Consider the following 25218-nt stretch of genomic DNA (forward strand, 5'->3'; position numbering starts at 1 on the left):
TAATAGCCTAATTACATCTCAATGAAATGTTAATGAAAATTCTGCATGGCCCAAAGTCTCATCGAGGCGTGCTTTTGGGAGTTGTTTTGTATGATTAGCACAGCGAATTGAGCCCTCTTTTTGTAATTTTAGATCAAACGCCCTCATGATAGTTACACAAATGAGTGTACGGTAGTTGTATTTCAGGCCATATTATTCCCCATTAATATTAAACCCCACTTCTTGGGACATTTTGCCAACTGTGATTTTTAAAGTTTTCCCCCAGCCTCCATTGTTATTGCTATTCGGTACAAGAGCTTGGTGTTCCCAGAGGGTTTACTGTAATCAGTGCTTGAGCATATGGTCCCCATATTTTACCCTCCGCATCTCACTAATAGGGGCTGTGTTTCTGACCTGGAGGAAACTGACGAGAATGCAATCAACTTGCCCTATGGCGGCCTGTACCTGTCAGAAGCTGCATGCTGATTTAACAATCATAATTGGCACTGAATTCAAGAGCAGCCTATAACATAGAGGCCAACGTCGACCCGACAGCAATGCTCATTAATTCTCTGGAGGGATTTACTCCTTAGGTATTTGTTACTTATTAACCGCTCATTTCTTTTTCTTTTTTACATTTTAGATACATCAATTCAGCCAGAAGAAAGTATGGAAGTGTTGGCCACTGAGGCGTCAGAGGAGGACAAGCCCTCTTCTCCTCGGGCCGACAGCCCCCCAGCCGACCCTTCTGCCGGATCATCTGTCCCAGCGAGTAGAGAAGACAAAAGCAGGTGAGAAACGCTTTTTTTTCTTTTTTTCCAAATGAATGTTTATATAATGTGTACATGTGCAAGCATTAGTATGCAATTGTGTATTTGTGGGTAGCAATGTGACATGCTGTTTGCCTTGCTGTGTACACATGCATGGATGAATCGAAATGGAGTCATCAGCTGGTAGAGGCAACACGCTCTTCCCAGGTGCCACTCTGTTAAAGGTTGTAATCAATCTCTGGCCTGTCTGTGCTATCGATGCTAGTGATGGAGGGCAGGCCAGCAGCATCTCCTGGGATCTTATTAACCAGGCCATTGCATCCCTTAAAAATCTGATACATATTTACCACCCGTTTTACTTCTCAACTTTCCAACTCTTGGCAGCTATTCTCTTTTTTCTTGTCCTTTCTTCTCCAAAATGCCTCTTTTACATGCAATCTGCTACAGTTTTATGTCCAGATATTCTTGTAAGGTACTGTTTTTTCAACTTCTTTCTCTTCAAATGTATGCAGCACTAACTGCTTAATGTAGTGAACATATTGTTAAAAGCAAAGCTATGGAGGGTTCAAGGTACGGTACAAATTCAATGCCAAAATTCTGCTACTGTAGTTACACTGGTACTGTAAGAGACCTGGGAGAGATGGGAAATGCGTTTTGGACACAGTCAAATTCCTATTGAGACGTCAATGGGGCGCACATTATTTCCCTGAGAATGCTACATTATGAAAAACAAAGCCGTGTTAAGTACGCAGTAGGAAAGCTAGTTAACGTTAAAGCTAGCATCTCATGCACTGAAGTTCCATAGAGAAGCAATATGGTGCATTCAAGCTCTATTCAGTACAAATTATTGTTACCATGATGTGTTCAATGTAGTCTTCTATAATTGAGTTTTTGGCAAGAACTTGAATAAATTGAGTTTTTGGAGGAAAGGTTTTTACAGCAAGATGAGACCGATTATAAAAGAGGGAGTTATGACGTGTTTCACTTTCTAACAAAAAAACTGTCTGCTCATAATAATAATAATAATAATGATGATGATGATGATAATAATAATAATAATAAAGGCGTTTAAGAACATGGCATTAAACTTCTTTGTTTTTACTATGGTATCAAATGGTATTGAGAATTCTGGATTTGTACTTGCATTTGTACAGAGCAACACATCTCTGGTATTGTGACATTGATACCAACAATTACACCTAAGGTTAAGGTGTATGTGAAAAAAATCCAAATACCGTTGTGGATTTCGCAAGTAAGTGATTTCGGCAAGTGTGTTCCTGCCCGGAATAATTGCCGGAGGAGGAAGGCCTTAATTGATGGTGACGTGCATGGCACTGTATTAAGTCACAGTAGGTATATATAATTAAACACCCCTTTACCACCCATTTTCTTTGTTTCAGTGAGCGTCTCTGTGCCTTCTGTTACTGCGGTGGCCGTAGCCTGCTAGGTCAGGGGGATCTGCAAGTATTCAACACCACGCCTCAGCTTGAAGCACTCTTCAGTCACAAGGGTGGAGAAGGCTCGGCGAGCGAAAGCAGTGATGGTGAAAAAACCACTCAGCCAAAAATGGCCGGAGAGACCACCTCAGGACAGAGGGAGAAGACAAAGTAAGTAGGCTTGGCTTGACGTCATACCGGCCACTGGTTGGGGAAATAACTGATGTTGTAAAGTCTTTTTTGTGACCAATATCTGTTCTTTAGTGGTTATCTATTTATTTTTGTTCTATTGTTGATTATTTTATTTTGGGTGAAATTACCTTTTTAACATTTCCCTGGAAAGCAGTATTGATACTCAGAGGACTATGATAGTGAAACAAAACAATGGTGGTGGTTAATGAATGATCAAATATGAATATATATATATATATATATATATATATACCCAAACAATGGCTCATACACACAAAGGAGTATGCACAAAAAACACTCAAGCTCAGGAGCCTCTCTCTGTTAACAGGTTGTGTTTTCATTCTACATTTGAAGGCTAAATTATCACTTAGCAGTCGGTGTCCACAGGCCCCATCAATGGCATATCAGGTGAAGGGTGCACATGAGCCTTTCCCGAGTGTGTGTTTGAGCGCTACATATTTGCGCACTGTTCCAACAAAAGACCCTCTTCGGACTCTTTTGGACAGCTGCCTAATTTGTTTTGGTCCTTTTGGAACCAGCGTCTCTCTGGGTTCCCAGTGACGTAATGGGCAGTGGGAGCAGTGGGGGTCTGGCCGCATGCCAAGCCAACCAGTAGCTGTTGTGTTGTTGCTGTGTGATTGGTCATTGGGGCCATTCCTCGGTTGTGCCACACAGGAGAGAACACAGGGCAGTAGGAGAAATTATATATTGATTTGTCAGAGAGGAGGTGGTGGAGAAAGGGCGAGTCTATAGAAATGTGAGCAGGTGGGAGAAGACCATTCCATAATGAGGTGATGAAACACAACGATAAGCTGTCAAGGCTGCTTGTTATTAATGTGCCATCATGCTTCCTGTCTCTTGATTTTGGCCGTTGGTTTGTTTACTGGAACTGAGGTCCCTTTTAAATGCTAATGCTCCCTCTCCACATTTTCCGCATGCTATGCAGCTCACTAGTTCTAGCCAGGGACTCGGGGAAACGCATCCTTTTCAACAGATTTTATGAGACAGAACAGCCAGCCTCTTGTGCACACGCCAAACAAGATGGCCCTCTTCCTCCTCCTCCTCCTCCTCCTCCTCCTCACCCTCCTCCCCCACAGTTTTTTTATTTGCTCTCTAACATTTTCCCCCAGCTCATTCTCTCTGTCTTCATCTCTCAGCTTTTGTAAAAACTGCACATCTCTCCTCTCTATTCATTCTTAAATACACTCAGACTGTCTTTCTCCTGCGTAGCATATCTTCTAGCTGTCCTCTTTTTAAAAAAACAAAACAAAAAGAAAACCTGTGCTGACCTGCTTTCTCTGCAAACCTTTGTTCCAGTGGGTCTGAAGGCTGCGAGGAGGAACCAGACCCAGCCAGTCGATTTTGGGATGAACTTTCTCATGTCGGCCTTCCACAAAATCTTAACGTCCAGTCTCTCTTCGAGTCAGGTAAGGCAAATACATTAAACATGTAAAGTACTTCTTACAAAACACTTTCAGCATTTTAATGTAGCATTAGAATTATTTCATGAATCTTTGAAAGCACTGATCCAGAATCTTTGCAGATATCGATACTTTTATACTTTACATTTTTAACATCCTTTATGTCTTTACATTTCAGGGCAATGCTGGGCACATCAGAGTTGTGCCTTGTGGTCCGAGGGTGTTTGTGAGGGCGAGGGACAATCTCTGCTTAATGTGGACAGAGCCATTGACTCAGGGAGCACAAAGGTAAGTTAGGGGAGAACATCCCTGGACTAATGGGTGTTAACACCATCTTAATGTGTTGGGGCAGCAGGGAGGGACTGCTTCAGTGAGGCACAGCAAAGCTGATGGATCAGACTGGCTGTTAAAGGTCGGCCCCGGCAGCGTGGATTTCTCAGCTGTGAAATGGAAAAGGTCATGCCACTCACCGGGGCTGAGCCCTCATGGCGGCTTAGCTCCTAGTGTTAGCAGCGCACAGTCTGCATTTGAAGCCCAACACTTGATCTCCAGAGTGACTTTTACACTTAAAGGACTTGGAGGAAACGGGATGAATGAGGGGCAATCAAAATTCAGGGGTATTCTCTAGGCTGAGAAAACCAATTTTCCAAATAGACATTAATGGATAAATCACATGTTTTCTTCAGCTCAGTCATTCATAAAGAAATGTCACGGACATGTATTAGAGTTTTTTGTCTCCTTGATGGAAAAAATTATTTGTGCATTTGAGTTTCTGAGATCTTTGACATTATTTCTCTTTCTCTGCAGCACTGTGCATACTGTAAGCGCCTTGGAGCATCCGTTAAGTGCTGTGCTGAAGGATGTGCTCAACTCTACCATTTCCCCTGTGCGGGGGCAGCTGGGACATTTCAGGATATCAGGAGTCTCTCGCTACTCTGCCCAGAACACATTGAACTGGCCATTCACAAATGTAAGTAGAGTTCTATTTCATCCCTACTGACCACCAGAGGCGGTGCTTTAAGCACTGGCTATGTCCATCGCGCGCATGCGCAGCTCGAGTACCAATAACAACAAAGTCACCTGTGACCCACGTGACACCGGCTATATCAGCCGGTGTCATCAGAGGATCTGTTCCTTTCATCTTCTCGCTGCGCGAGAGTACCGTGGCTATATTTTTGTAACAACAGCGTTCAGGTTTGAACGTTTGATCTGAGGGATTTCTCTGCAAGCAGCTGGCCGCGTGGAGCTTCGCGACTGACAGTCGGAGCTACGGGTCGTTAACGCGTCCTCCAGGAGCTGTGGCCGGCTGTGCGCTGTGCAGAGCCTCGACAGACAGGTTTGTGTCAGCTTGTTGCTGGTGATGGCTGTGTCCCCGCACCCTCTCCCAGCCAAGTTGTCCTGATTGCCGTCTTATTTTTTGTTTGGCTTAGACTTTCTGGTGACGACAGTGTTCCCGCTTCCTCTCCCATAAAGTTGACCTTTTGAAAGTTCTGCTTGTGGCGTTGTGCCCGAGCTATCATTAGCATTTGAGTCCCAGCTATGGTTGCGTCCCTCATTCAATTTAGTATGGAAAGCCCAGAGTGTCATATTTTAAACCCGTTTTTCGTTTAGATGGAGAGTAAGGTAAGTACTTTCTATTTCATAGAAGCTAATTATCTGGTCTTAACATTGTGTTCTGACTTGGTTGCTTGATTGTTAGCAGCAGCCGCCTGGCTAACACCTTGCACGTACTGTTAAGCTTCATTATTTAACTCAGCCGGTGAGTCCAGTGCTCTCGCTCCCGCTCCCGGTAAACGCAGGGTATGGTTGCAGTAGCGCTATATCGTTATATTTACTGCTCTTAGAACTAGACTCCTAGCACTAGGACGATATGCAGAGAACAATCTTCACTGTGTGTGCATTGTGCTCTGCATGTATGGCCATTAAAGAGGATTTCATCCTCCCAATATTATATTATCTAGTGGGCAGCCGTTTGGCTGACACTTTTAGGCACCGGTCACAGTTACTATTGTAACTACGGTTCCAAGCCGCGTAAGTACTTGCCATAGTCAATACCGTAACTACGGCTCTAGGTGGTATAAGTACTGGCCATAGTTACTACTGTAACTACAGTTCTAAGCCGTAAGTACTGGCCATAGTTACTACTGTAACTACGGTTCCAAGCCGTGCAAGTACTGGCCAGAGTTACTACTGTAACTACGGCTCTATGCTGTGTAAGTTCTGGCAATAGTTACGACTAACTACGGTTCTAAGCCGTGTAAGTACTGACCATGGTTATATGCCGTGTGAGCACTGGCCATGGTTACTGCTGTAACTACGGCTCAGTGCTGTTCTCTTCTTTAGAAGCTAATTATCTGGTCTTAAACATGTGTTATTTGACCCGCTCCCGGTTACGCTGCATCTGGCATTCGTCTCTAACTCAACCAGTGAAGGCAGTTCTCGCCCCCCGCTCCTGGTAGAAGCTGAACTGCCTCGTTTTTCCGTTAAGCAGGTAGCCGGTGAAGGCTGTGTTTCCGCACCCGCTCACGGTTACGCTGCATCTGGTATTCGTCTCTAACTCAACCAGTGAGGGCAGTGTTTTCGCCCCCGCTCCGGGTAGACGCTGAACTGCCTGGTTTTTCCGTTAAGCAGGTAGCTGGTGAAGGCTGTGTTCCCGCACCCGCTCCCGGTTACGATGCATCTGGCATTCGTCTCTAACTCAACCAGTGAAGGCAGTGTTCTCGCCCCAGCTCCTGGGAGACGCGGAACTGCCTTGTTTTTCCGCCGGATTACAGGGGTGGTCTGCAGAGGTCTTAGCGGCCCACTCAACCGCCTCCCAATGACTTTCGTGCCCCAGGTCACCCGCCTTCCAGGCGGCCTCAGGCCCCAGAGCCTTACCGGCGCCCCCCAAGGGGCTCCAGGGGCCGGGGGGCTGGGCCCTGAAATCCCGGGGGCGGTCGTCGGCTGCTTTCCCAGCAGCAGCTCGGTTACTGGGCGGTCTGTAGTTCCGGCCCTTGGGTGGTTTTCACCTTAACCCAGGGGTACGGACCGCAGCTCCGGCCCCTAGCCTTTGGCTGGGTCTAATTGACAGTCGTCAGCGATCCGGCAGGGGCCCTAGCTCTGGCCCAAGAGTTGTCCGTCCTTCTGTCCAAGGACGCAGTCGAGCCGGTAAGACCCTCTGTTTAGCCCAGGGGGTTCTACTCCTCTTACTTTCTCGTGAGCAAGAAAGTCGGCGTATTTCGCCCGATCTTGGACCTCAGAGGAATCAACAGATTCCTGAAGGTGCTGCCATTCTATATGCTGACCACTGCACATGCACAGGTGGAGTGGTTCTCAACCGTGGACTTGAGGGATGCCTACTTCCACGTGGGCCGGGCAAGATGGTGCCTTATATTCAGTTCCTCCGGCCCTTGGGCAGACTGGCGGCTGCCTCGGCCGCTGGGCCCTTAGGCCCACTGTCGTTGCGCCCCATGCAGATGTGGCTGAACAGCCTTCACTTGGACGCCAAGTGGCACAGGGAAGTCAGGGTGTCGCAGCATTGCCTCCACTCTCTGTCACGCTGGAGGGGCAGGGCCTATCCATAAACGATACATGCCCGAGGTGGGACTCTCAGGCGTTGCCCTTTGGGCAAATGTGGCATTCCTGCCCGGGGTCCTTCCACAAACCCACTTCAATCAGCCTGCCCAGCTGGCACGCTTGACATTCAGGAGTACGACACGTCGAAGTTGCTGTGCCATGGGGGTGCCCAAAGGGCAATATCAAGGCTACTGCCTGTATACGGCAGTGGGAGCAACTCTTGATTTTGCCCTGGCGGCACCAAAGGAGGTTATGCCCTCTAACCAGTGGCTGCCCCACTGGGTTGTCGATACCATCTCAAAGGCTTACGGGGCCAGTGGCCGCCCCCTGCCATCGGGCTGAGATGCCACTCTACAAGGAGCATCTCAACATCTTGGGCTGCCCTGAGGGTGGTGCACCTGGAGACCATCTGCGCCGCGGCGTCGTGGGCGTCTTCTGGCACATTCTCCAGTTGTCATCAGGTCAATGTTGCCACTCCCCATTCTTTGGGCGTGGTCCTTTTGCCGAGCTCCGCTGCTTCCAGTTGTGAGCAAGGGCTTGGATTCTTCATGACATTGTTGGTATAAGTCATCCAGTGCTTAAAGCACCGCCTCTGGCGGTCATTAGGGACGAAATAGAACGATAGTTACGGCTGTAACTACGGTTCTATGAGTCCCGGATGACCGCCAGAGTTTCCTGTCACTCAGAATTCTTGTGTGCTCGCGAGAAGATTCTGGGAACAGATCCTCTGACGACACCGGCTGATATAGCCGGTGTCACGTGGGTCACAGGTGACTTTGTTGTTATTGGTACTCGAGCTGCGCATGCGCGCGATGGACATAGCCAGTGCTTAAAGCACCGCCTCTGGCGGTCATCCGGTACTCATAGAACCGTAGTTACAGCCGTAGCTATCGTTGTATTGAATACATACAGCTATAGCTAAATAATTGAAGTCGACAAAATCACATTGTAAATCAACTGTACTGTCTAATACAAAAATGGTGTCCCTTTTTTCCTGTCTTGAATTTCTTTGCTTTCTATTTTCTGCCCACAGTTGTAGATGATGTAAATTGCGCGCTGTGTGATAGCCCAGGGGACCTACTGGACCAGCTCTTCTGCACCAGTTGCGGTCAGCATTACCACGGGATGTGCCTGGACATGGCCGTGACCCCTCTAAGGAAGGCAGGTTGGCAATGCCCTGAGTGCAAAATCTGCCAGACATGCAAGTGAGTGACCTTCTCTTCTGCCAAAATAAAATGTCTCAGACAGATTTTATCCTCTCTATATATTTTCAGTCTCTTTACTTTTTACAGATTTTCTCATTAGCTCCCAGGCATGGTGTTTACTGCTGCTTTGTTTACCGCTGTGGTTTGTGAGGAGCTAACTGGATGTTGTATCCTGAAGCTCAGTCTTGTAACTTTTGACCTTATTTAAACAGCTCTACTAGCAACCCGGCCTGTTTGCCTTAGGTGAACATTGTCCATTGAGCTTTCTGTTTGGTATTTACATAGAACCCTAACTCCATGTTACCACTGCAGTAGGCAGCATAGTATTTTTTAAGATGACTTTATTGTCACAAACTGTGATTAATGGAATGGCTTTAAATAGTCTCTGTTTGAATGGTTTAGGTTTGGAAACCCAACAGATAATTGGCTGTATACAGCATAGTCTTATAGTGACCTGTATTTAAAGAAGTACAAATCATTGGAATGTATCCAATGCCATTTTTGTGTTTCTTAACACTCACATTTTCTTTTCTTTTTTTAACAACTACATTTTCAGCCTTACTCACGACCAACCCTACAATTAGAGATGTAGCACCCCCCACACACCGAGCCACAGTATATCAGCTGGAGTAATATTTTTGCATACAATTATTTCTTACTTTGTTTTAAAAACTACGGCAATACAGTATTGCATTTACAATTCTAGTGTGCAACAATAAATCATCCCGGTTTTCGTTCTGTAAACAAGCTACATTTTCCACCTTTAGCATTTCATGGTTGGCTATATAATGATTTTATATTACAGGTGAACATAATACTGAGATAAAAAATAAATAAAACCTTAGCAGCTCAATGTATAACAAGGTTACTTAATGTTCTCCAGAGGCAATCGCTTTGGCATTGGATGCAACACAGAGCAACTTATCACATGTCCTTTTCTACACATTGCTGCAGGCATCATCATGTGTATCCGTTTAGCATCTTTTATATGGTCCGGCTAAAAGTTGTATTTTTAATTGGAAATGGCTATTGTATTTAATTTAATTTAATGTACAATATTTAAGTGTTGACAAGAAATCCCCCAAATTCTTCATCCATTTTCTAAATATTTAGAAGAAAAAGCACATAATTAGACATGGCATTCAATCAGTCATTAACATGATAACAAATTGACTTGGTATTTTCCAAAATATCAGTTTAAACAAAGGATGAGGTTTCAAAGAATGCACCTAACGTACTGTAACCTGGCTTGGAAAACAATCAAGAGAAAATGCTCAACTGAAAATCCCCTTATGATGACAACTATGACCATGTGTAGGACTACAGTACATTACATTCTGCCTAGTTTTTTTTCCCGTTTAATGTGCAGTTGATCAAAGTCCAATGCTGACCCATTTCAAACAACCTTCCCTTTTTGTTGTAGGAACCCAGGAGAGGACACTAAAATGCTGGTGTGTGACATGTGTGACAAAGGCTACCATACCTTCTGTCTGCAACCTGCTATAGACACGCTTCCCACCAACGGATGGCGATGTAAGGTAGGAAAGACTCCTTATGATGCTGGATTACTTATTAAAGGCTACAACATAAGGTTGAATACAGCTGTATGAACACATATATAACAGTTTAAGGTGCAAACTTTGCTGCAAACTGCAACACAAAATTGCCATCGTTTGAGGACATTAAAAAAAGTCTTTGCACTGGCACAGAGCAAAAATGTCCACCCCACACCACAATATGACTCTTCGATGGTTTGTATTTGCGCTTCCTGTGGTTAAGAAATGACTCACACCAGCTGATCTTTTAAAGGCTTCAATATCAGGGCCACTCATAAAGCGTGTGTGTTAATCGCACGCATCCCTCGGTGCAGCCCCTCCCGTCCTCCAGCAGCGTAAATGTTGTGCGTGTCACTCAAACGGCTGGTTAACACCAACCAGTTTTCTGCAGCGGTGGGATGAGGCTGCCGCAATAGAGCCAGCAGGTGATGAAAGATCTTCACACTCGGCTTCTCTATGTGACTCAGCACGGGAGGAACACAGCCCACTCACATCCTTGGCAGTGGCTTCTTCTGGGCGCCTGCCACTAACCCCTGTCCCCACTTGCATGGTAGTTTCTTTTGATGCAGTGCAATCATCTAACTGGAGTCCTATCAATGAAGAATTAGTCATTGTTTCAGCTTGAATTCCCTGACATATTCCACTATCGTATATGAGCACTAGAATGGCAGGCTGTGCTTGAGACAAAACGCACTCAGGCCGAGTGGCTGGCTAGTTTACTAAGCTGCAAAGTCACGATATTGCCATGAAAACACTGAGGGTAGTGCTGGTGCACATTTCATGAACAATTGTTATGACAATGTCTTGTGGAAAAATAAGGGGAACAAGTCAAATGTTGCTTTAAAATTGAGTAACTAACAAGCACTATCCATTCTCTGTTATATGATATTCAACGATTGTAGATGCATGATATATAGAGTATCTTACTACCTACTTAAAAACGTATAAACCTAATTATTTATGTTTGAAAGGTTTAATAAAACAAATGTTTTTCCTTTTTATTTATGCCCTTCTTTATACTGCATTATGCAGTTTTGTAGGTGAAAAAAAAAGTGTGTAGACAGTTGTGGAATGAAGGCTTTGTCAAACATGTTGGTAGCCTATCTGTGGCCAAATGAACCTTATTTTTGTATTCAAAGCAGTGAGTATGGATATCTAAAAAAGGCTGGCTGTTATCTATTTCTATGTTCCACTCAGTGCTCACTGTTGCAGTGTTTTTTTTGTTTTTTTTAAAGCAGTGGGAATTTGCTTGCTGTGGGAAATAAAGTGAAATGGGCACAGTATAACTGATACTGATCCATTCATAAACAAATAATCCAAAGATATGTAAGACATAAAAAGTGAATTTATGTGTTTTGATTATTGGCAGCCCACTTTGATCTCAAGTGTCGGCCATTTGTAACACTACTTGGCTGATTGTTGCTGCTCTGTTGCCAGAACCATATTCATTTGTTGCCAATGTTTTTTAAAGTTTTATTTTTTTTGGCAGCCATTTGAAAACTGGTCAGTCCAAATGATCCGTCTGATTATAAAGCTGCCTTGTAAATCCATTTCACCAGGGCCCAAAAATATTGATATTATCCTTTAGTCCAATTTCTGAGCTCTACCTCATAAATGTAGCTGGCAAAGATTCATGGTCTTAAATATACTCTCATTCGCTTTGGGCCCTGGACAGGTTCCATACTCGTTTCCCATCCAATGACTTAAGTGCCAAATCTATATAGCAGAAACACCATATTGAGTCTGAAAGGCATTACATTTCATATTGGTAAGAGCGCCTCCTTTGCTCCTCAGAACTGCAGAGTCTGCATCCAATGTGGAACACGAACCAGCGGGCAGTGGCACCACACCAGCCTGCTGTGTGAGAACTGCGTCCAAAACCAGGACCCGGCTCTGTGCTGTTCAATGTGTGCCTGCATCCTGGACCCTGAGCATCACAAAGACTTACTCTTCTGCCAAACTTGTAAAAGGTAAGAAACCTTTCTTTTTAACTTAAATATTTGGCATGCAATATTTTTGTTTTTTTATCATTGTTTTGTTTCCTAGAAAAAATGTTATCTTCTGTGGTTATATTTATTAACAATCTGAAAACGACTGTAATATCTCAAATGTTAGGATTTCCCAGAGATCCCTTTTGAACAATCCCATAAATTCCTTTGCACACCTTTTCAGATGGCTACACCTGGAGTGCGAGCGTCAGAACTCAGGCCAAACAGACATCCAACCCAGAGAGGACTATGTTTGTTCCAACTGCAAGTGTCCTGCTGCAGAGCAGACGCTACAGGCAGAGGATATGGACACCGGCCCAGAGCTCAGCCCTCAGCCAGCCTCCATGCACACAGACTCTGAGACTGGTCTACAGCTGGCTCTAAAGCACACAGACCTAGAACCTGGCACTGCGCGGTCTCCTGAAATGCACAATGACCCCAAACCGGAATTACTTGCTGTTCCATTGCACTCGGATCCAGAGCCTGATCAGGCTACCGTCCAGGAGGAGAAGCTGGCCACGTCAGCCCAGAAGCCTGGTAGGCCTTTGTTTCCAAAAAGTTTCGATTGAACACAGGAAAATAACTGCTCTGACCTTTCCTTGTTCTCTTTATTTCCATCCATGCCCAAGTGCCCCTCTTGAGAATCGTGTCTCTTTTATCAGCATATTAATCATGACTTGTTATGGCAAGGACAAGCCAAGGAATGCAACTATTTTGATTATGCAACATTATACACACAAGCACCAGGTGATTGAAATGTAAAGCTAATCTTTGTAGTTGAGGGATCATCCATTCAGTCTCTAGCCATGCAAGAGCAGTTGAACGTTTTGGCCAGGCTACCACGAAATTGGGTGTAGTGTCAGCGCTGAGCTGATGACGTTTTGAAAGTAGCAGTTGTTTCAGATGAAAGGATTGAGAGTTGTTTGGAGTAAGACCAGAGAGAAGCGGTCTCTTTTATGTGGAGGACTTTCTGAAGATTCCCCAATAACCAGATGGTGTCTGAATAGCAACAGATTAAAGCCACTCCTTTGTTTTAGTAACTGTGTTTTGAAAATCAGAAGTACTTTGTTTCTCCCGGCTGTCTCCTCGGGCTGTGCTGCTTGACAATGAGGAATTGATACTTAAGGGCACTACTGATTTTATAATTTTACTTTGATGCATAGCTAAGTGAAACTGCATTGTGCTACATGAGGACTGAATGGGCACTTGGTTGAGCGGTTGGCTGCTCATACCACAACATACATTTCACTTGCAGTTTGTCTTCATTAACCTCAAACTAGAGACTTGTTAATACTACTTAATAAAGGGAGCGCTGTAAAGGCTCTCTGACTGTCTCTGATGTCATATCGCTTTGTGCATGCTTTCCAGGAACATCTGTGTGTTTGACAAAAAATCAAAGAACAACATATTTTCCATTCAGTCCCTTAGATTGTAACTTAATGGGATGAACCTAACCTAACCTGTCTTGAAATAGCCATATTGTTTTAAATTCAGGATCCATGTGTACACCTGGGACATGACTCAAACTTAAGATAATCTATCTTAATGCCATTTAGTAGAATAAGCACCATTACCCGAGTAAAAACCGCTAATTCGCAACATCTGTGATTCATTGTGGTGCAAGCTGTACTAACACTCTGACTGACATGATTCTGGTACCCGCTTGTTAAAGGACAGAGCTGCATCTCCTCTCTGTGTGTTCTGCCAGCAGTGGAGTGGAGTATCAGACAAATTAACGGTGAGCTGGGGTTGCCAGTGGTAGCTGCGTTGCCCACTCTCAGTCTAGACGGCAGACTCCACTGGCAGCAGAGAATGGTTAGGAGCACCATGATGGAGATGTTATTAGATCTCCTGCCTGCAAACCTGCCTCTGAGCTAAGCTGGCTCATTCATGACTACTCACACATCTTCTTTGCACTGTGCTGCATGCACTCTCTTGTTACCAGCCTTTTCCTGTGGCAATGAACTGCTTCATCATTGGATTTAGCTGGCAAGGAGATGCTTCTCCCCACGGTGGTTTTAAAGACCGGTTGAGTGATCTGTGTATGGATTTAAGAAGCTTTAGGAGGTTTATGTTGAGCACTTTAAAACAGGACAAGTTGTACCTGCTTTTCTTTTAAATATCATGATGCTCTCTATGCTGGAAAATAACATTTTGGATTATGCCTTGAAGCCTATTCGAAAAACGGGTAAAATGTTCCTTTTATTTTTGCGACGTAATCAATAACCCTGCCCTGAATAAAAGAGGGTATACATACTGTGCTAAATGTACTCGGATATTAGTTTTTACCTAATTGTTGGCTTTGTTATGCTTGATCATGGATATTCTGCTAACTATGTGCAGATGTAATTAAAGTCCTTAACCAGAGCTGTTTATCACCTGCCAGGTTTCGCCAGCATTGAGGGTTTAACTGCGGGCTTACCGTGACTCAAGTGACAGATGCTGTCAGATCCATTCTGGGACTGCAAGTTAGACCCGACTTAAAGCCTCTGCTGCATTAATCAAAGCCGTGTATTTATCTCAACCATCACCTTATTCACTGTAGGAGATATAGGAAGCGGGGTGTTAATATGAATGAGAATGTGTGTTCAGCTTGGTCAATAGTTGAAGGCTGGAGATGGTTGGAGGCCCATCTCCTAATTGACTTTCTGGCATCGGCACCGGATGAGCACCTGCAAGCTGCACAGTCATGAGCCCAGAGCACACAGACCCTGGGATGTTGGTTGTCATGGTTACTCCCTTTCCTGGCAGAGATGCTTAGCAGGTGCATGTGTGTGTCAGGATCAGTGTGACATGGGAACTTGTGGATTGAAATGGTGGGTGCTTCGTTAAGACTAGGCTATCTGTACGGTCAGGGGCTGTCTGGCAGAATATTGGCTCAGTGTGTGGATGCCTGATAGCCAGCAATGACTAGTTCCATTCATACAAGACTAGTTAAATGCATTGATGTCTTTAATACAAAACCAAATGGAAGGAGAGGATAGGAAATGCTTCAAAACCAAATGGATAGAGAGGGTAGAAGACACAAGAATAGCACTAAAATAGCATATGAAGCTAGAAAGGCTTGTCTCGTGTTCTTTATAAACAGTGTATCTGCTTGTTACTCCGAAGTCATTCCTTTGTGTGTCACATAATGTTCAAGGCTAATGCAATATTCAATCTGATCTGTGCCATTTACTAATATCCTTGTATTTACATTGGACCATATAGAAATCCCTTTTCTTTATATTGGCTCAGAATAACCAATAATCTGTAAAACAAGAATCTAGTGGTTTAGTTGTTTTCCAAATTGCGAGCACAGTTTCCTCGATTTAGGAATACACATCATTGTATATTCTTGTTGGGTCACCATTAGGCTTGAAATAACTGGTTGAGAGAATTAATTCAAGCAGAAAAAGGTATTTTCTTTTATTAGTTTGCCTTCAAACTGCATTTCCCTACGGCCCACTTTCTTTATTCCCTTACTACTTTGTCTGTTTTCTTTTTATTAATGAACATATATCAATTTCTTTGTGTATAATGTTTTTGACAATGAATCTTCTGTCTTTTAGAAGTCTCAGTGGGAGCAGACGTTGAGGAGCAGGTTACTGAACCGTCTTCCTACAAAATCCTAACAGAATTCAAACAAGGTTTGTACAGCCAGTCTGCTTTGTGGAATATCATATCGATTCGCATTAATGTAGCCGTGATTGTTGTAGTAAATATTGAGTTGGTGAGAATAAACTGAGAGAAACAGCTGTTAAAATGCAAAGTAAACAAGGTATGAACGCTTTTTTTACTGCGGCTATTTCCACTGCAATATGATTTGCAAAATGAGAGGGAATGATACTTCATACATCATTATTCCACTTTTAATTGAAAAAACATTAAAATGAGAATGGTAGGATATTTGATGGGATCTGTGAAATCTGTCAAACAAAGATATCTCTTAAGTCTTTAGAATATGATGTGTGGGCCTAGACATCTCAAAAACATGGCAATGACAATATTTTATATAAAAGTATTACACATTTCAACTTTAACGATTATGTTTACTGCCATTTGAACATTTCCGTTGGCCTTATTACAATATAGCTGTATCATTCTAATAATTGTTCATTCATATCTAAACATTGTTACAGGTAAAATTAGACAAAGCCCAGAACACCGTCACCCGTCATTTACATGAATGACTAACACTTCTTTTAGTAATGCAAGTCATTTGTAACAATTAGCATAACTACTATCTTCAATCCAAATATTCTGACCGCTGTGTATCTCATCCAACAGAGACAGAACCAGCAGCGAGGACCCCGCTTACATCTTCAGAGAGTCCTTCGTCTTCACAGACTCCCAGCCAGGAGTCTTTTCCAGCCCTGCTCTCTATGGAGGCACTACAGACACAGGGCGCCACGTTACAAATCAAACCAGCAAAGACAGAGGCCTGCTCCGAGGAGGGCATGGCCGACCCCAGCACAAAGGATTTTAAGGCCATCATCTCAACCACCAAAGAACCGAGTACTGCATCAGTACCTTTCACGGACCAACCAATGGTAGTCTCGCTACTTCAGCCTTCGAGTATGGATGTAGTCAGGGCTTCGTTCCTGGAATCTGCTTCAGAAGAACTTAACAAGGAGAGGACGGAGGGTGTTTTTCACATGGCAGAGACTGTTGAGCCCTCAGCCTCTAGTACACCAGAAGAGATGTACACTACACTGGAGAGCAATCTGTCCTTTCCCGGCCTGCCTTCAGAGGACAAACCACTCAAGACATCTGTGGAAAGGTTGGTGGAAATGGTTTCCTCTCCTTGCCACTCGTCCCCTCTGGCTCGAGGGACATCTCCCAGAGAACTACCCCATACCCAGATCGTAGCTTCAATGGGTGACCACAGCTGTGTAATACCCACCACCACCACCCTCATACCACTCACCCCTAAGATTGGAATGGGGAAACCAGCCATCACAAAGAGGAAGTTTTCTCCTGGGAGGCCACGGGTGAAACAGGTAGGAACTTTGATATCATGTCACAAAGGACCACTGTGTAGTCTCATATGAAATGACTTGTGTGTAAGTGTCCTGCATGTTCTTCTTTCTGGTGGTGGATACTGTTTTCTTGGACTGGGTTGGAAGCAGCTTATACGGTTATTAGTGCTGCTCGATTATGGCAAAAATCATAATCTCGATTATTTGGGTCAATAATTGCAATTGCGATTATTAAATGCGATTATTCATTGACTTTGAAAACATCCATTTATTGGAGAAAAAAATGTGAACAGTTGATTACCCTGAACTTTAAGTATATTTAAACTGAAAAAACAAACAAAAAAAACATTTATTTAAAAAAAAAAAAAAAAGTAATAATAATAAAAAGATATTTGTTTTATTCGATTACGTTGTTTTCGTAATCATTGCAAGCCATAATCGGAATCGCGATTTAAAATACGATTTTTAATTGAGCAGCCCTAATGGTTATTACAAAAAGAAATCTCAGAATCTCAGTCAAGTTATACCTTGCAGCACATTATGCAAGCATAACAGGAGGAGACTGAGGGGAAGTGGAGTCAACCACAGTGTTCATGCAAAGCTTGGAGGAATTTTCAATTATTTCTAGGAATGATGTTTGCTGAAACACCTTCCCTAAGAGTCCTCAACACATCTCGGTGGCTTTTTCATCGTTACCCATGTTCATCTCATGTCCATGTTACAAACTGCGTTATTTGAAATCACAAGTTTCAGTGATCATTTCCATTCTGATGTCTCCATATTGCACAATCAATTGTATTGTTGACTGTAACAAATTATTGAATCCCCTGTCGCTAAAACAAATGGATCATATTCGAGACACTGAATGCGGACTCTCTCAGACACGTTATAATGGGAATAGAATCACACCCGTGGCTATAATGTATTATGAATGATGCTGGTTAAGATAGATTAATTTGGTTTGCAAAATGTGTTTTCCCCCCTAGATATATCCCATCTCTTAAATAAACATATGGCTGAAACTCATTTATTACATAACGCCTGGGAAAATGTGAATGTTGCTTCTCTTTAGTCCAGCGTGCTTTTGTCTCATGTGCTGCTGTGCTAACGCAGTCCCTCTTGTTTTGTCAACACGCCAAACGTACACTGTTGTCATGGAGAGAGGATGCAGGGCCTCTCTCCTGCTGTATGATGCCGTGATAGCCTGGCAAATAATGCTGTGTGAAATGCAACTAACACAATTGTGCTCTCCATATTCGCCTTGACAAAGAGTCTTAGAAACATGCCTGTTAAATGCATTTGCATGAAAAGCTCTATGGATTGGCTTTAATAGGCTTGTAATCTAATAATGTCTCCTGTTTATGTTTTGGCACATCGGATGCTTTCTAATACTGTAGCCCTGCATATAAATGTCTATTGAGTAATTCCCATTGGCCACATTAAAAGCTCCCCACATCTCTCTAACATCTTTCTTTGTATGTTTTGTTTCCTCGCTGGCTTTGTTTTTAAGTTGCTGCATTTTGTCGCCCTCCTCTCTTCCTCTCTCTCACTCTCTCACCCGCCCCCCCTTACCTTAGGGTGCATGGAGCCCCCATAGCAGTGTGAGCTCTCCCTTGTCCTGGTCGCCAGACCAGCAAGAGGGGTGGGACGTCCCAAAGACCAGGCAGTCCTCTGGCAGCCCCAGCTGGAGCATCAGAGTGGTAAATACTGGCTCAGCAGAGATGGCAGGGTAGCAGCTGCCCTCCGTCAGCCCTCTGTTTACCCGAGTGACACACGCTCTCCCCGAGTGTTCCTGAATGTCACTGTGATGTATATCCTAGCCTACACCAACCATTACCACCAGCGTGCATTGAGAAGAGGACCAATAAGACCATAGACCAATAACTAGGCTAATGACTTTATGAATTTAAACCGACGCATATCGCTATATTGAAAATTGCTTTTGCTTTTTTTTGCCATTTTTGCTGAATTGAGACATCAAAGGTGTGGTGTAATAAGACGTTGCCAAGTCTAAATATGACTTATCATTTCTAAAATTGAAGCAATGTTTAACCGTTTCCTCTCTTCGAGCCATTCTCTGCATTTCCATCTTTTCTTAATTCTGTTTAAATGTTAATTTATACATTTTGTCTTCCCTGATTTTTAATTTGTAAAAGCTTTGTGTTAGTTGGTTGCCATGGTTGGGGGCATTACTGTGATTTAATTTGTGCACTGCAGCAGGGGTTCAGTCCAGGTTAAACACCATTGAACAGTGAGTGTGTCGGGGGGTGCAGTGGAAGGGAGGGGCCTGCTTTTGGGATCAGTGTCAAATATGGGGTAACTGAGAAGGGCTTTTGGGGGCAGGAGGTGGAAGATTCAGTCAGACTTAAGTTTGACAGTCATAATTAGCGTCAGGCCTCGTGTTGGAACTGGGCCAAAGGCACAGTGGATCTCGCATTGCTAGAACAACAGTTCAGAGGCCTTTTCACAACTCTCCCACTTGCTGGCCGTCTAGTAGAAAATCGAGTGTAGCTCTCGAGTTATTTCCCCAAAAAATCAGGAATCATGTTGATGGTTTTATTTTTGTTTGATGTGCAAATATAACAGATGTAAAAAATTAAATAAAGGTATTTTTTCAAGGCCATTATAATATAAAACATTCAAAACACTTATCCTTCACATTTGACTTGCAGCAGCCTCTTACACTCATACGACCGAAACAACATAATGCTCTGCCTGTTGTATATTCAAGAATATATACAAAGCTTTTCAGATTTTTTTAATCTCGGTTTTCTACTGAGCCGACTATGAATCAGCCTGTGAGAGAGAAACACATTTCTGCTTCTGCTCCTTTCAGTTCGTACGATGGGGAGTGGTCCTGGTTCCTGTGCTATGTACTCCTTATGTACCGTGCTGCAGATTTTCTGAATTGTCTTTCCTCCACAGGGTCGAGGCTCAGGCTTCCCTGGGAGGAGGCGGCCCCGAGGGGCTGGTCTGTCAGGCAGAGCAGGACGTGGACGGGCCAGAGGCAAGAATGGAGTGAGTCCCGGAATGAACCCTGGGGTATGTGCGCTGTGCGAGGCCGGAACATGTTTGCCAAATATTACATTGTATGCAAAACAGTATTTGTTTTCCCCTCCAGCTGAAAACATGGATGATATGGTGTAAGCAACATTAATGATAACGACAGAGAAACCCTTTCGTTATTTAATGTATGTTAGAGGCACATCGCCTGAGGGCAATTTCTTCTATACCTCCAAATGACGTCTCGACGGTCAGAAATGATACACACTAGGGCTGCACGATATATCGTGTCGTGACGATAATCGTGATATGCGCCCATGCATATCGCGTGGACGTGCGAATTAAAACATTAAACATTTTTAAAAACGTAAGCAAATGAACTCAAACACGTCATGTTACAATTATTTTGCTGCTTGCTACAAAAGGAAAACTTGCGCGGCTCTCATGTCAGGGGTACTTGAGTGAGTGACATGCAGGCTCTGCATGCACAGCAAACCACCAATCACAATCAAATCTCCAAAGCAAACGGACCGGGTGATTAAATGTAAAAACACTGAATAAAGTCGTTTCATATGTTTCTCCAGGGCAGTTCGGCGCTGCTAACCGAGCTAGCTCAGCTTGTTGCTCTGATAACTTAAGATCCAGACGTCCGTGACTAAAATCCTTCATCCGGTTAAATATAGTTAAAAAAATACCAATTGTATAGCATCAAAGGTCAAGAAAGGATGGTTTGCGGGGGAAAAAACGGTCTTTTCTTCAATTCCTGTATGTTTTCATATCGCAATATATATCGCAGGGGGGGGGAAATGGCAGTTTTTTCCAATATCGTGCAGCCCTAATACACCGTCATACTGATTAGGGCTGCCCTCAAATAAAGATTTTTCTAGACAACCAAAAGTAGTCAATTCAGGCGACTAGTTGACTATTCGCCGTACGTTTGATATATTATGATTATTAATATTATTTATAAATGTTTTCTCACAAAATGGTTTCAGTTGTAGGGCAGAAATAATGTTCCCTGTTTTATTATGAAGCCAGCTCTCTGGACAATGCGCTCCTATATGGTGTGGATACAGAGGCAACTTTCTGTCTGCGCTGTTTGCATGTCACCTTGTGTGGCTTGTCTTATCCAAGCTCAAAAGATCGAATACTTTGGATTTCCTGACCAACAAAAGGACCTTAATGACCAGGCACAGCTCTGAATGAAGTGTGAGGGGTCTTTCGGCCGACTGCAGCAGCGCCCAGATGTTAATGTTTTTTTCCTTTGAATAATAGACTAGATAAATGAGTTTAATTGTCGACTAACGCTTAGTTGACTATTTGGTGGCAGTCATAAAGCTGATATAGGATTATTCCAATTATGTGCAAATGAGTCATAACACTTACGTCTGTGCATTTTAGAGTGAAAAACAACTTAACTGCCTCTGTCATCATCACACTGTTATTTTTGTTTCATTTGTGTATTTTACTCCCTGATTTTCAGATCACCACAATAGAAACACCATACCCAGTCAAGGATGAGGAGGAGAATGCCATGCATAACACAGTGGTCATATTTTCCAGCAATGACAGTTTCACGCTCAAACAGGTGTTCTATTTATTTAATACTTACTGTACATGTGTTGCTGATATATTTCATTTTGAATCCACGTGAGGGAATTCCTCCATTCACTTAGTCGGTCTAAAAGTAAATCTGTGCTTAAAGAATTCTCCCACCGGAGATCATTAATTCTTGTGACAATACTGCCAACTGCCTTCAGGTAATGCAGTCGATTATGTAACACAGGATCATATTTAAATGTTATTGCTTCTTACTTTCTACCTTCCTTGTATTTTGTGAACAATAACTTACTGATGGTTACAGTCCAACATTCATGGGAATATTAAGGACAGATGTTACTATGAATTGGCAGTGTGGCATAGAAATTCAGAGGTCATACTTCTGTATTGTAGAAAATAACTCTTCTATAATACAACACAAAAATGGTGAGAATTAGATTTTCTAAACTGATGATTTTTTATTTCCTTCTAGGACATGTGTGTGGTGTGTGGGAGTTTTGGCCTTGGTGCAGAGGGCCGTCTTTTGGCCTGCGCTCAGTGTGGCCAGTGTTATCATCCGTTCTGTGTTGGCATAAAGGTACAGTTACCGTTGAGTTTTTACATCACACACACAGTTTAGTAAGAACATAGCACTGAAAAACCATCCTATCATTCACAAATCTGCATATAAAGCCTATATTGTTATTTTTACAGTTCAACAAGGTGGTGCTGAGTAAAGGCTGGCGTTGTCTGGAGTGTACTGTGTGTGAAGCCTGTGGTCAGGCCACAGATCCTGGCCGCTTGCTGCTGTGTGACGACTGTGACATCAGCTATCACACTTACTGCCTAGACCCTCCACTGCAGAACGTGCCCAAGGACAGCTGGAAGTGCAAATGGTCAGTGCGGCAGAATTAGTGTCAAACGAGCGTCATTTAACAACATTCAAATTAGAATTGATTTTGTGTTAAGTTGACTAAAATAATGAAAAAATAATACATGTTGTTTAATCTGTTTTTGATTGTTATAGTAAGGAGTTACGGGGAATATATATCTTATTAATACCTTTTTTATGGATCTCAGTTTGAAAATAAACAAAAGAAACTGTACTTTTTCAACAATAGAAAAGACATTTAAAGCATATATCTTGATTACTTTTATGTAGGGTAAGTGAATTCAGAGATACTTTTGACATTGAAATGACCACGATATAATTCCATATGTAAAGCATGTGGACAGTGAAATGAGAAGGCAAGGTTTTTGTTGCACAGTTAATCTGTGTTAACCTCTTTGAAGTGACCTGTGTAGAATGACCTCTGTCCTCCCTGTCTCCTGCAGGTGTGTGTCCTGCACCCAGTGTGGCGCCACCACCCCGGGCCTAAGGTGTGAGTGGCAGAATAATTACACTCAGTGTGCCCCCTGTGCCAGCCTTGCAACATGCCCCATCTGCCTGCTGGACTACAGTGAAGGCACCGTGATTGTGCAATGTCGCCAATGTGACAGGTGTGCAGAGTTTCTACCAATACTGTCGGCTCAGGAGAGCTGATCCCTACTAAGTTTTTTGTTCAGATAATTGGTTCTTCTTATTAAACCTTTCTCTTCTCTCCGCAGATGGTTCCATGCATCCTGTCAGGGTCTCCATTCAGACGATGATGTAGAAAAAGCTGCAGACAGTTGCTTCGACTGCACGATGTGCCGCTCTTTCAAAAACACTAAAGGTTTGAGCACAGTGATTTCTCGAAATGTGTTCTTGTGTGTGTGCTTCTGCAAGATGGTGAATAGACAACTATTGACATTTGATCCTCCCTTTCCTGCTGATTTTAACGACTTTTGTGTCCTGTGCTGCTGCAGTTGTGACCAAGGCCAGAGACACCATTGAGCCTGTACTTATGACGCAGATTGTCACAAAGGCTAAAGAAATGGGTAAGTCCAGAGATACAAAATGAATAGATCATAAATGGCAACATAAAGAAAATATCTTTCTCTAAATGAGGAGGATTTTACTTTAGATTCTACAGTAAATGCTCATTCTAGCTATGTTTTTTTTTTCTCAGATCTGTCGAGGACCTACACCCAGGATGGTGTTTGTTTGACAGAGTCGGGGCTTTGCCAGCTCCAGAGCTTGTCTGCTACAGCGTCACGGCGCAGGAAACCCAAGCCTAAACTGAAGCTAAAGATTATTAACCAGAATAGTGTGGCGGTGCTTCAGGCTGCTGTAGACCCCCTCTCAGAGCTCTCTCGTGATGAAGACATCGAGGAAAACAGAGGTACTTGTCTCGTCGCACAAGCTTCTTCTTTCAGAGTGCCTGTTAGTGGCCTTCAGTTCAGAAGTGACCTGGAAAATCAGCATTAGCTTTTTTTCTATTAGTTTGACTTTTAAAGTTGTTCATAATTTTATGTCTGCAAAGTTTACACTTAAAATGATTTGAAGCCTATCCAATTCTGATATGTTTGACAAGTTTCATTAACAGAATGTTTTCTGCATCACAGATTCCCTTTTGTTCTATATTGCTGGAGATTGAAGGACATTTTGAATAAGATTTGACTTCAATGATAGACAGATAAAATGTGAATTAGCTCAGTACAGAACACGTGCTGACATTTACTGTCATTGCAAAATGAATTACTTGAAACTGCTAGTAGCACATTTTCCTTTGCTTTACAAATACATCAAATGATTATTGCATTTATCCTTCAAAGTGTGTTTTTAAAAAAAATGCATAAGATAAACAAAAATGGTTTCATGCTTTATTTAATCAATAGCAATTCATTTAAAAAAGAGTTTCATAATCCAGCCACATACATTTATAAGTTAAAGTCAAAATATAGCTGGCCATTTATAAAAATAAAATAAAAATCTGACTGAAATGAAGGTCCATAATAGTCAAACTGGTGATTTTAATTTCAATCAGGCTAATGTCATGCCACTGTGTAAAGTTCAGATAGAGTAGACTAGTGGCTGTGTGGAGGAGCCTGGTGGGGGGGTTCTCTGCCGCAGGGCTGTCACTCATCATCAATGCTCTCTCCCTCATGTAGAGGCGGAGCTCCTAGATTGCGAGGCGAAGTCTGACTCCAGCATGGAGAGAGAGCCAGCAGAAGAGGACTCCAAGGGGGCCGACGGCAGCAAGAAGAGGAAGAGGAAACCGTACCGGCCGGGTAGGGCACCTGATTGAAGGAGACAGCTCCTCTGAAGCGTAAAATGGTGCAGTACATGCCCGACGCTGTAGATGTAGCAAAGCAATGCCATCTCAGGGCCTCTGATGTACACAGGGCTCCATGATGCTTTTCTGAGCCTTCATGCTAAATGCACTAGACAATTAATAGAACCATTACAATGAAACGTCATACAAATCATATCATCTAAATTATCAATTTTTTTCTGAATATAGGTTTTGATTTATTGATAATAATAAAATGTAACTTCTCCTTTCAAGGCATTGGTGGGTTCATGGTCCGCCAGAGGAGCCGTCCAGGTCAAGGTCCAGGCAAAGCCAAACGATCCCTGAGCAGAAAGGATTCCACTGGCTCCGTGTCAGAGAATACCTTTGGAAAAGATGAGGGTGTGTACACCCGTCATATCTACTCGCACCTGTATTAAATTGTATACAATGTTTTT

General features: G+C 43.1%; 1 protein-coding gene across 1 annotated transcript in view; it reads left to right on the top strand.

Moving 5' to 3' along the window:
- Positions 1–25218, top strand: part of kmt2cb (lysine (K)-specific methyltransferase 2Cb) — a 72333-nt gene that overhangs the window by 15103 nt on the left and 32012 nt on the right. The window contains exons 4-25 of the mRNA XM_079651033.1: positions 623–770; positions 2150–2356; positions 3695–3804; positions 3977–4086; positions 4606–4768; positions 8387–8558; positions 9982–10096; positions 11909–12084; positions 12287–12639; positions 15654–15731; positions 16372–17084; positions 18641–18763; positions 19989–20105; positions 21550–21654; positions 22099–22203; positions 22320–22501; positions 22941–23105; positions 23214–23320; positions 23454–23525; positions 23657–23869; positions 24639–24758; positions 25037–25162. Of these exons, the coding sequence (XP_079507159.1) occupies positions 623–770; positions 2150–2356; positions 3695–3804; positions 3977–4086; positions 4606–4768; positions 8387–8558; positions 9982–10096; positions 11909–12084; positions 12287–12639; positions 15654–15731; positions 16372–17084; positions 18641–18763; positions 19989–20105; positions 21550–21654; positions 22099–22203; positions 22320–22501; positions 22941–23105; positions 23214–23320; positions 23454–23525; positions 23657–23869; positions 24639–24758; positions 25037–25162 (3780 nt within the window). The remainder of the gene's footprint in view (positions 1–622; positions 771–2149; positions 2357–3694; positions 3805–3976; positions 4087–4605; positions 4769–8386; positions 8559–9981; positions 10097–11908; positions 12085–12286; positions 12640–15653; positions 15732–16371; positions 17085–18640; positions 18764–19988; positions 20106–21549; positions 21655–22098; positions 22204–22319; positions 22502–22940; positions 23106–23213; positions 23321–23453; positions 23526–23656; positions 23870–24638; positions 24759–25036; positions 25163–25218) is intronic.

The sequence above is a fragment of the Notothenia rossii genome (assembly GCF_949606895.1).
Source record: "Notothenia rossii genome assembly, chromosome: 9".
Taxonomy (NCBI): Eukaryota; Metazoa; Chordata; class Actinopteri; order Perciformes; family Nototheniidae; genus Notothenia; species Notothenia rossii.